Source organism: Cydia amplana, chromosome 9 (assembly GCF_948474715.1).
Source record: "Cydia amplana chromosome 9, ilCydAmpl1.1, whole genome shotgun sequence".
NCBI classification, from domain to species: Eukaryota; Metazoa; Arthropoda; class Insecta; order Lepidoptera; family Tortricidae; genus Cydia; species Cydia amplana.
Genome location: NC_086077.1, coordinates 456,759 through 469,109, shown reverse-complemented (window position 1 = coordinate 469,109; position 12,351 = coordinate 456,759). Strand labels below are relative to the sequence as shown.

The following is a 12,351-nucleotide window of genomic DNA, read 5'->3' as shown; positions in this document are numbered from 1 at the left end:
GAAAACTTATTTTCGGGTTCTCTAATATGTTCTCACTGCTGAGGTGAAAAGTTTTGTGAACTACCCGAGATCAAAGTTATTTACATCTCGTGCGCTTTTGAATCCCTTACTACGCTCAAGATTCTAAATTAGATTCACTCGCTACGCTCGTGAAAATAGTATAGAATCTTTCGCTTGCACGGGACTCAAAATAAGCACTCGAAGAAATATCAAACTTTGATCTCTTGTTGTACAAATAACTATTCCGTACCATTTCGTGCTTATAAATGATGACTTAAAGGATGACTTCACGCTAGAGCGGCCCGGGCCCGAGCCGAGGCGTCCGACACGTCATTTTCTATGACGGCTGATCGGTGATCACGTGGTGCTTTCCATAGAAAACGAAGCGCCGGATGCTCCGGCGGCCCGGCCCCGGCCCGGTCTAGCGTGAGTCATCCTTAATTGTCACAGTGACTATAAAAATCGCTAGGGACCTCAGATGTTGTCACTGTGACAATTTACGAAACGGTACTGAAATTAAATTCCTTGAAAGCACATGCATATATGGCTCTCTAAAGCCAGGCATACATTTTTATTATGTCACGATAATAGGGACGATAAAAATCATATTTAATACTGAAAATGAGTACATCTTTTAGCGTTTAAAGTTCTTAAGACCAAGTGCTTAAGGTAAACACCAAATACGGTTGTTTTAATCGATGTCAAAATTATAAAATTCCCCTTTGATGAAGTCAGCCGCCCTTTCCGCAATCATAACAACGGGAGCGTTAGTATTCCCTCGAACCACCTTCGGCATCACACTAGCATCAGCCACTCTCAACCCCCGCACCCCCCTCACCTTCAGTTTGCCGTCCAGCACACTCCCCATCGCGGCGGTCCCAACAGCGTGCCATGCTGACGTCGCCATCGCTTGAGCTTTACACTTTAAATCTTCTGTTCCTATATCGTTACAATAGTCAATATCTAACTCAACAATCCGAGCGTTCATTGCTCTAAAATAAGAAGTGTTTGCTATCGACCACGCTGTCTCCAATGCGCTAGGAAATCCATCCAAGTCAGAAACGTCGCTAAAAGTGCCGGAATATATCAACGGCGCTTCCAACGGATCTGCGGACTTCAACCGCACTTTACCGCGAGATTTCGGCTTCAAAAGAACAACAGCTAATCCTAATAACTCATTCGTTTCCAGCTCCGACTGGAGTTTAGTGCAAATTTTGTGTTGAAACCCGAGCAAATTTACGCAGTTTTGATAAAAGCTTTGTCCTACTGGGGTACAAGACGGGTAAATCGCAAATTCCGGTACTGTGCCGTCTTTGTTTATTATATATGCGCCCATGCTGTCGGTTCTCGAGTAAGAGCCCGTTCGATCGTACAGATACCTTATCAATTCCATTTGAGACTCTGCCTCGTTGTAGAAACACGTTCCATTGTCAGCTGCCAAGTACGTCAGCACCATCACGTGGTCGTGGAGGTTATCGCCCACGGGCAAGTCTCTTATAACCTCAATCCCCATCTCTTCCAAATGCTCCTTGGGCCCTAAACCAGATAGCATCAATAACTTGGCAGTATTAAAAGTCCCTGCAGAAACTACAACCTCTTTGTCAACCAAAAAGGTGAAGCTATCTCCATTTATAAGCGCTTCTACTCCGTAAGCTTTATCATTCTCAATCAAAATCTTGGTCACCAATGCGTTTCTGACCACTTTCAATTTCTCATTCCATGATTGTTTATTTAGCATCGCGGTTAAAGAACTGTCTCGCTGCCCGTCTCTGATGGTGTGCGAGAATCTTCCAGCCCCTATCAAACCTGGATAGCTCATATCCTTTACCATTGGAAAACCCAACTCTTCAAACGCGTCCAGGAACTTTTGAGTCGTATACGTGGACTCATTGAAGCCGGTGATTTCTATGTCTCCATTCCTTCCATGATACTTCATTAATTCAGGATCGTTAATAATCCTTTCGTCAGTTAGATGTTCAGTCATCTTGAAGTATTTTAGGACGTTAGTCCAGTTCCATTGTTCTCCGACGAGGGAAGCCCATTCCTCGTAGTCTGCAGGGAAGCCCCTGGCGTAGACCATGTCGTTGATGGAACCGCTGCCGCCCAGCATCTTGCCCCGCGGCTGGAGCTGCTGGCCGTTGATAAGCGCCTGGCTTGACTTGGCGTCGTCCACGGACGTGAAGTTCCAGTCGTATTCGCTGCCTTTCAGGTGGTGGCGGAATCCTGGTATCTGCGGACGTGATTACACAACAATTAAATTTTATTAAATGCAGTGAAATAAATAAGAAGGGCTCCGATATACATAGCAGTGATACCTTATTTTAGAGAACAGACGACGTTATTTTGAGATTCCAGTCGGTTGGTATTTTTTAGGTGATTATTAAAGGTGATGGATTCGACTGTCTACCAGACCAGCAAACGACGTTTCCAAAAAGCGTTTAAAATCATCACCCATCAAAATATACCATCAAAAAGCTAATAATCTGGCCTGCGGAAAGAAGTAGTAATGTAATACTAACTATGCTTTCCTGCGGTGGATCCTGCCCAGCCTCCAGCACCAGCACGGCGCCAGACAGCCGCGCCGCCAGCGCCGCGCCCGCCGTCCCTCCGCCGACCACGATGAAGTCCCACGAGGAACCGTCTGGAATATACCGGCTAATATGTCATTTTGACTTTGAAGAGTTTTTGTTAGAACAATTTTATGCAAAATGACGTCCAACGTATTTTTAACCAATAAAATCGTGAAACAAAAGGTGGAACAACGAGTTTGTTGACAGTTTATTGTTATATCGTCGGGTGATAAGTAAAAGTCGAGTGTATATCATAGTTTCGGACACGTACTCTCGGAGTATCCTGTATCACTAAGTACTATCAAAAATTAAAGTAACAAGTAACAATGCACTTTATTACACTTTGTAACACGGTTTATTGTCCAATAATTTCAATGGTACGTACGTGTTAGTTAGTGACTTTTACTTGTCACCCGACGTATGGAATTGTTGTCACGTACCCACGTACCTAAAATGTTTGAAGACGTGTTTTGAAAGTCATAGCACATTCATTTATTTAGAAATTTAATGTAAAATTTAAGTAATTGTGTCATAGGGACCATTATTCTACGCGAGAGGTATAGTCACTACAAGATCTGTGCAACTGCAGAGCTAACTTGGCCGGAGTTAAGTGCAAGATAATGAGCTCCAAGAAAGTGCGTTCATCGTGAACCTAACCGGTATGCTGGCGAAAAGTCATCTTTGACTCGTTAAATGCGTTTAGTACCTATGACAGACGGAGTAGATATATCGCAATTTATCCTTTATCCTTGAATCCCTGGCAACCGCAGTGTCGAATCAGTTTGGTTGAGTAGCAATAATGGAATGTAGTCTGATTTCTATGATGTAGTTAGAGCGTTCCAAGCACCGCTCGTCGACATTGCTAAACAGAGTGTTGTACTCACTGTGTACAGTAGCGTCCGGCAACCACGTCTCCTGCACCAGACACTGCGAGGCGGCGAAGAACTGCAGCGCCGCCGCGACCGCTGAGCCCACGCCGACAAACGAGTGTTGTACTCACTGGGTACAGTAGCGTCCGGCAACCACGCCTCCCGCACCAGACACTGCGAGGCGACGAAGAACTGCAGCGCCGCCGCCCACGCCGACAACCGAGTGTTGTACTCACTGTGTACAGTAGCGTCCGGCAACCACGCCTCCTGCACCAGACACTGCGAGGCGGCGAAGAACTGCAGCGCCGCCGCGACCGCTGAGCCCACGCCGACAAACGAGTGTTGTACTCACTGTGTACAGTAGCGTCCGGCAACCACGCCTCCCGCACCAGACACTGCGAGGCGGCGAAGAACTGCAGCGCCGCCGCCACCGCTGAGCCCACGCCGACAAATGAGTGTTGTACTCACTGTGTACAGTAGCGTCCGGCAACCACTCCTCCTGCACCAGACACTGCGAGGCGACGAAGAACTGCAGCGCCGCCGCCACCGCTGAGCCCACGCCGACAAACGAGTGTTGTACTCACTGTGTACAGTAGCGTCCGGCAACCACTCCTCCTGCACCAGACACTGCGAGGCGGCGAAGAACTGCAGCGCCGCCGCCACCGCTGAGCCAACGCCGCTGCCGTCACCCGCGCACATTGTTACACCTTAACATTATCAAATTAATTCGGAGTCGAATGCTTGATAGGCAATCCAGAATAACTCTCACGTTTTAACCCTGATACTAAAATTACAGTTCGATCGCTCTAATCTGTCCGACCCATCCCAATAAATACCCCCGTAAATTGGACAAGAGTGTCGCATACAAAAAGAGGATTAACATAAAAGAAATTAGAAAGTAAATTAAAACCAAACTTTACTCTGTCTTTTCACAAAATCGGCTTACTTTAGTTTAACATAGATTTTCTTGTGTATTTTCTAGTTATCACTAAAACTTATCCAAATGTAGACCTACACAATTTGATGTTCTGTAATAAATGTAACTTTTTCCAATTATAATTTCTGTAACACACCATTAGCTAACTAGGCACTTGTACAAGCACTGAGTTGAAGAATCTCTCTTCGGCCCGTCTTGAATCGGCTTTATCGCCATCAACGCGTCAGTGATAACGGCTGATATTCTTTACACAACACGTTAAGTCACCAGCTAGTTTTAAGTCAGGGCTATAACCGCAAAATCGAAGGTCGCAATTTGCGGGCATTTTTCTTTGTCGCCTTCATTGGAGTAAAAGAGAAATATCCCCGCAATTTGCGAATTACGATTTTCGCTTCTGGCCCTTGATTTAAAATGAATAAAATTAATTTCATTTGAGATTATTTTACCCATAAGCAGGGCCGGATTAACCCTAAGGCAGAGTAGGCAACTGCCTATGGGCCCCGCCTCGGCTAGGGGGCCCCACGCGTGCCAAATAAAGATATTTGTTTCATCATATGTTCAAAATTTAAAAAAAAATGTATGGTACCTAATGTCCAATATCAGTTTCTCAGACACACAATCATTAGATGATTATGTAAATTATGTTATTTTATAGCTTTAAAGTATGTAATGTCGAGCACGAATTTCAGGCTCCTGAGGGCCTAAAACCTCATCAATGGAACTTCGGCCCTCCGAGTAACTCTTGTACTTACATATGACACATATTATTGGTTGGAGATGGCGCTCGCGTCACGTAAACATTGGCTCTGCGATTATATCAACTTAAAAAATAGTTTTAGTCATAGTTTTAAGTGCTGTGAACTTTTATAATATAAGACTTAGTGTAAATTGACTGTGTTATTGTTATCTTAGTGCTACGTGAACTAATTATAGAATTAATAACATATTTTGGTAAAATGAAATACTGTCTACAATAAAGGACTATTAATGTCAGTGCAAGTTAAAAATAGTGACACTCGGTAATATTATGCAAAAACACAACTTTTAAGCAATAAATATCTTACCATGAACATATTTTAGTGATTAAAAATAAAGTGCTAAACAAAGAACAGTGAATAACGAAAAAAAAGGGTAGCTTATTAAGATAAATTAAAATCACTACCATACCAGTCTCGACGATATCGACGAACATAACGCTTAGAGTGTAGAAGACTTTTTCGCCAACACTCGCTAAGAATATTTGGCTTGGTGGTCTAACATAATTACTACTGACAGTGAAACCATATAGTTCCGGGTTCGAGACTTGTGAACAATAAAACTTTTTTGCTTTTTTTTGTATTGGTTCAATTTGTTTTTTTTTTGTGCCTCCGTTCAAACTCCGTGGACGTGATAACTTTGTTGCCTTTTTAAATTATTAATTTCTTTCACAATGGATTGTATGGCGTGTCCGAGACCGATCACAAATAACTTAGAGCTGCTAACATGCGTAGCCTGCAAAGGAAATTACCATTACCAATGCCTAAACATGACCTCGGCGACTTTTAAGGAAAACCAACAGGAACTGATCCGGGCGTGGCGTTGTCCTATATGCGTAAATGTCACAACAAGGCGGAAGAATGACTCCACTCCAGTTCGAAAACAGTTTGATATGACCTCATTAGACAACACAACCATGTCAGTTGACGGTGAAGGAGAAATGAGCCTGATAGAACTAGACCTGCCTGTTTCGAAACCCCCGAATCATTCGCCCAGTAGTCCAAGCGTAACAATTGAACAAATTAGCGCATTGTTGGATGCCAAATTAAATATGAACAACATAACAATCTTCAACAACCTGAAGCAATTAATACACGCAGAAATAGGCTCCGCAATAAACGACCTTAAGACGGAATTTTCGCAAAAAAATCAACAAATCCTAATAGAGCAGCAAGACCTGAAAAATGAACTTTTAAACACAAAGACCAAAATAGAAAAAATGGAAAAAGATCGTATTTTATTGCAAGAAGAATTAAAAGAGCTTAAGACTCAATATAAAAGCTTGGACAATGCAGGAAGAGATGATACATCGAAAAAATTTGTGTTATACGGCCTTGATGAATACTACAATGAAACGGACCAGGATCTATATGAGCGAATTAATAACATGTTTGGTGACATCTATAACATAAACATCTACGGCTCGATAGAATCAGTTAAGCGGATAGGAAGAAAAGGCAATCGTCGTCGTCCACTAATTATTGAAATATTAAGCAAGCGCCTAAAAAAACATATCCTGCAAAATGCGTATCTTTTTAGGAATACCGGTTACGCTATTGCAGAAATCCTTGATAGTGAATCGCTGAAAAAGAGAAAACACATACGAGACTGTCTCATCATGGCCCGTCGGAATGGAAAACACGCGATAATGCGAAATGACCGCTTATTCATAGATGGAGATGAATATATCCCCACCATCGACATACAACACCGTCTCGATCCAGCTGCAGAATGCGCACCGTCTGCAACAAATATGGAAGTGACAGGCAGCCCCAAGATCGACGATGTGGAGCATGATAAAAGTGGAAATCGGCCGTTTTTTCGTGCAGAAACCCCCAAAAAGTCGTAGGATTGATATTTTCTACCAAAACGTTAGAGGGCTTAAAGGTAAATTGGCGACCACGAAGAATCTATTAGCGACATTTGAAAGTAATATAATAGCCTTGACCGAAACAAGGCTAGATAACTCAGTACACGACTCCGAACTGTTCCCTGGCGACTTCAGAGTGGTACGCGGCGACCGCGCCGGCCGCGGAGGCGGGGGCGTGCTGCTGGCCGCGCGCGCGCCCTACTCGCTGCGCGCACTGGACTGTGGTGCGCACCCGCAGGACGAAATAATTTGCGCACTCGTTACGAAAGGACACTTCCGTTTTATTCTGTGTGTTATATACTTAGCGCCCCGAATACATGAGAATCGTTATTACTCCACTTTCCAATGTATAGAGAGAATCATAAATACTTACTCTTATCCTATCATAATTGTAGGTGACTTCAATTTGTACTCGACCACGATAAGTGTACGAAATGCCTTTGATAGTCTTTTGTCTTATTGTAATCTTACACAGAAAAATACCGTATTAAATAGTCTCAATCGAATATTAGACTTAGTCCTGTCAAATGATATGATTACTGAGCTGACTGTTACTGAGACTATCGCAGGGCTAGTATCATTTGAAAAACATCACACTCCCATTAACATAGAAATAACCTGTCCTACGATATTTAATAAGCGACCTACTCCTCAAACTCACAGTCGACCTACTATCACACCGCGAGAGAGAAATTATCGAAAAGCTAATTTCATTACCCTATATCATAGGCTGGCAAATTGTGATTGGTCACAACTATATGACATAAGTGAAATAAATGACTGCGTCGAGTGTTTCTATTCCATATTGAATGGTATATTGTCCGAATGCGTCCCATTAAAAAGCCCCCAAAAAAATAAAGCTCGTCAAAACTATCCTGAATGGTTTACACCCGATATAATACAGTTAAACAAAGTAAAAAACTCGTACCACAAACTATTTAAACAAACGGGACATCAATTATACTACGCTTTATTTACGTACTATCGAAGAATGATAAACATCCAATCAGAATCTGCCATGCTAGCTTTTATTAACAAATTACAAATTAATATTGCAACGGACCCATCCTCTTTCTGGGCATATGTTAAAAGCCGCCGTGGTTCTAACCAACCTGCTACGTTCGGCGACATGTCTCCACAAGAAGTCGTAGACTCATTTGCCAAATTTTTCAAAAGTGTTTTCCTCCAGAATCCCCCCGCACTGGATGTAACGGCAGCATGCACTTCTGCTACGGCAGAGTCACAAGATAAAATTGGTCGGATCGTTAGCATTGACCATATTAATGATGCGGATATTCGCACGGCTATCAATCGTCTACGACCCAAGTCTACTCAGGGCCCCGATGGCATACCTCAATTCGTAGTGAAGGACTGCCGTGAAGCATTTGTCAAGCCACTCAATTATTTGTTCAACCTGGCATTAAAAAATAAAGCATACCCGTCGGTTTGGAAAACATCAAAAGTCCTACCAATACACAAATCCGGATCCAAATCTGATACACATAATTACAGACCGATTGCAATATTATCGATATTCGGAAAAGTATTTGAGTCCATTATATATGCCCAAGCGAGAAAGCAGCTGAATGGTTGGTTTTGTGACGAGCAACACGGTTTTTTGCAAAAGCGATCAACTACGTCAAACCTGATTAATACTGTCACGTTAATAGCTAATAACTTGGATCAAAGAAGGCAAGTAGATGTTGCCTACTTTGACTTCCAAAAAGCATTCGACAGAGTGGATTGCGATATTTTACTTAAAAAACTGTCTATGGCCGGATTTACTGCACACCTACTTCAGTTTTTAGCCAGTTACCTCTCAGATAGGCACCAGTACGTCCAGTTTAATGGCTATAGATCTTCCCCATTCTTGGTCACTTCTGGTATTGGGCAGGGAAGTAATCTGGGACCCTTAATGTTCCTCATTCTCATAAACGACTTACCAGCAGAAATTAAGTTCTCGACCTGTCTGTTATTTGCTGATGATTTAAAATTAGCTCTCCCGATTAGTGATCCCAGTGATCCCACGTTACTTCAGCTTGATATAGAGGCCACTTGTAATTGGGCATCAAAAAATAGCCTCACCCTAAACAAAGACAAATGCTCGGTAATGACATATGCCCGAGTTCGCCAGCCTATAACCTACCAATATACTCTGCAGAGCGAATCCATGAAGCGAACCAATGAAATTAAAGACCTTGGTGTCTCGTTTGATTCCCAACTAACATTTAATCCACACATAGTCAACATTGGTAATGACGCTAGAAGATGTTTGGGATTCATCATTCGGCAAGCTAAACCATTTACCAATCAGCACGCCATTACCATCTTGTATAACGCTTACGTGCGTAGCAAGCTGGAGACGAATGCCATCATCTGGAGCCCCCATGAGCAACAATACGTGCTGCTATTGGAAAGAGTGCAAAAATCGTTTGTGCGATTTCTATATAAGAAAATATACGGCGCATACCCTTTCCTATATCCAACGCTCTTCATATATGGTATGGTAAACTATACTTCCCTTGAAGCCCGAAGAAACATATACTTAATTAAATATTTTTTCCATTTAATACGAGGTCAATTAACAAATTCCCAGCTGTTAGCACAAATACCGTTGCGCGTTCCCCGTTTATCAAACAAACAACTCCGTACTCGCCGCCGCGATCTGTTCGGCATCCCTCCGGCGCGCACGCGCGCTCTTGCCTCCTCTCCACTGCACCACGCGTTGAAATTGATGAATGACATACTGGACAGTGACAAGCAGCTTGACATTTTCTTCTCCTCCGATACTAAATTTTTAAGTGCATCATCTCGCTACTTGGAAAATATTGTAACCCCTAGCTCAATTGTAGAATCTGTGACATAATGATAATGATCACTCGTAAGTAAGATTAGATTATATTGTACTGTGAAATAATGATAATATGTTGAAATTTCGTTTGGATTATATTGTAGTGTAATATTTGGTAATAAAAAAGTAGTTAATAATGTGACATACATACATACATAATAAGAATAATTTATTGTAATTTCATTATGACATAATAATATATAACCTCCTCCTTTTTTTGAAGTCGGTTAAAAATGAGTGACCTATTTTATGATATAGTTCGACATGAAACAGTTGATAGAATTGTATACATAGAGATTAATATGTTGTAATCACAGAGAGATTAATATGTTGAATTGTATAATATTAGAATGTATACAATAATATAATATAATAAATAATACTAACAACACTATTAGCACGTAAGGTTTATCTGTAAGTGCTAGTATGTATAAAATAAACAATAAAAAAAAAAATATCTGACAAATATCTGATTATTGTTGGGTAACATTTGACGATTGGTTCGTGTCAGAGCGCTTCACGCTGCTTTCTTACAGCTCGATCCTCGGCGTCCGATTTTTAACAAATATCAACATTGATTTCAGAAGCTTGGCCTTTTGCCTCGCATGAAAACTCACCTCGCTGGTTATAAGTACGCTTTGGGCTTGTTAAGTAATGTGGATTGCTGAGCTCGACCTTCAGCCAAAAGTGAGGCTACCTCAATTTTTGGTTTGTCTTCCAAATCTCCTCTTCTTCAGCTTAGTCTTTGGTCTCGCTGCGCCAAGCTCGGCCTGCGGTCTCGCTTTTTAATACAATGGACATTCGTTGGCATCTGTGTTCCAGCTGAGCTTGTCCTGAAGCACGGTTTTGACCTCGCATGAAAGCTCGCCTCACTGGGGAACTTCGAATTTTTAGGGCCGGCCCGGCCTTTCTAACACGCTCGCTAAGTTCGCGTTTTTTGCTGGTTGGCCCTGTACCTACATGGTAGCTTAACTGGTCAATGAATACATGGAAAATCATTATTAGTACATAGTTTAATTTTAATCATGTGGCTCAGCGTATGGTCTTACGGTCGGACAATCGCTGTTCAGCCTCGCAAAATATTTAACCACCTAGCGAAAAACACATCGCTCGGCTTGTTCGGATCGGCTCAACCGACACCTGAAGATTGAAATTAAAACCGAAAACTTACTTCCCTATACCGAACATTATGTATACAGAATTGACTATAAGGGGGCCCCGAGCATTGCACTGCCTAGGGGCCCCGACACGCTTAATCCGGCTCTGCCCATAAGTAAATGTAATCAACAAACGCGCAACGCTTAACGCAGATGTCGCTGCAATCGTTTAAAAACATGTCATTACTAATGACTCATTAGATAATGCCAAAAACAAATCTTAAACAAACTACTACGTACTGCAGACAATAATAGACTTTTTTGGGTTCCTTACGTCTTATAGAGTCTGTTCGGAAAGAGAAGAGTCGTGGCATGTATTGGACCCCATGGCCCCATACATTCCACTACTTTCTCTTTCCGCACAGACTCTACATAATATGTCAATCAACGTATCCACAAAATTATTAACAGAACTCCACACTGTGACGAAGTAAATACAGTCAAAACCGTTTACGAAGACATCGTTTAGTTTAGAACAACATACCGGTTAACTATATTGACCAAAATCAAAGGTCCCGGCTGAATTCTATTAGACCGCCTTATAAAAAACACCGCTTTTTACGACATCGCTTATTACAACATATCTCTTTAAGCACAGACAACAATGCTTTAAGCGACTACATTTAACTGATATTTTCGGAGAATTATATCTGTTAGAAGTTAGAACGACCAGCCGTATTGTAAACATTTGAATAGGTGAGGGCAGTATCCCCTTCCCACATCTGGCACACTAAAGTCATTAAGATCGCAAAAGTAAACAAAAACAACTCGAGTTTAGGGTCTATTGTATTTCTCAGAAACAAAATAGGTACACATGTAGGTATACAGTATAATCGAAACCCAAAGCCCGCTTTCTCATTTCTTTTCAGTCAGTTTGTTACTTACCCGAACACAAGACGCACCAAAACATATTGTTGAGTTATTCGTGAAACTTTTAACATGTCGCAAAGAAAAAGAAAACAAATTACTATAGAAGAAAAATCGCGTATTATATCAAAGCTTGAGAGTGGAATTCCAAACAAAGACTTGGCCGCGGAATATGGTGTATCACACTCCACAATTTCAACCATTTGGAAAGAGAGAGAAAAAATTCAAACACTTTTTGAGAACAATTTATTAAAAATGAAACGAGCAAGAACAACGAAGCATACGAAGATTGAGAAAGCTTTGCTAAAGTGGTTTAAATATCAAAAGACAAATAATGTGCCAATAAATGGACCAATTCTTCAACAAAAAGCAAACGATTTTGCTCAGCGTTTTGGTGAAGATTTTGTTTGCTCGTCCAGTTGGATTCAACGTTTCCGAGCTAGGCACGGTATCGTCGGCAGGAAAATGAGTGGT

At 41.7% G+C, this 12,351-nt stretch overlaps 1 protein-coding gene across 1 annotated transcript; it reads right to left on the bottom strand.

Annotated features, from left to right (window-relative positions):
• Nucleotides 1-691: 691 nt before the first annotated feature.
• LOC134650791 (ecdysone oxidase-like) lies at nt 692-4,138 on the bottom strand. The gene is made up of 4 exons (XM_063505725.1): nt 4,024-4,138; nt 3,792-3,902; nt 2,520-2,641; nt 692-2,230 (listed from the first exon to the last, which is right to left on the bottom strand). Exons 1-4 carry the CDS (start codon nt 4,136-4,138, stop codon nt 692-694), a joined length of 1,887 nt encoding a protein of 628 aa, XP_063361795.1.
• Between the last annotated feature and the right edge of the window lie 8,213 nt (nt 4,139-12,351).

Coding starts and splice junctions, on each gene's coding strand:
- LOC134650791 (XM_063505725.1), bottom strand. CDS start 4,138: ATGTGCGCGGGTGACGGCAGCGGCGTTGGCTCAGCGGTGGCGGCGGCG. Junction 3,903..4,023: donor GCCGGACGCTACTGTACACA/GTGAGTACAACA, acceptor GTACACAGTGAG/TACAACACTCATTTGTCGGC. Junction 2,231..2,519: donor ATCCACCGCAGGAAAGCATA/GTTAGTATTACA, acceptor TCACGTCCGCAG/ATACCAGGATTCCGCCACCA.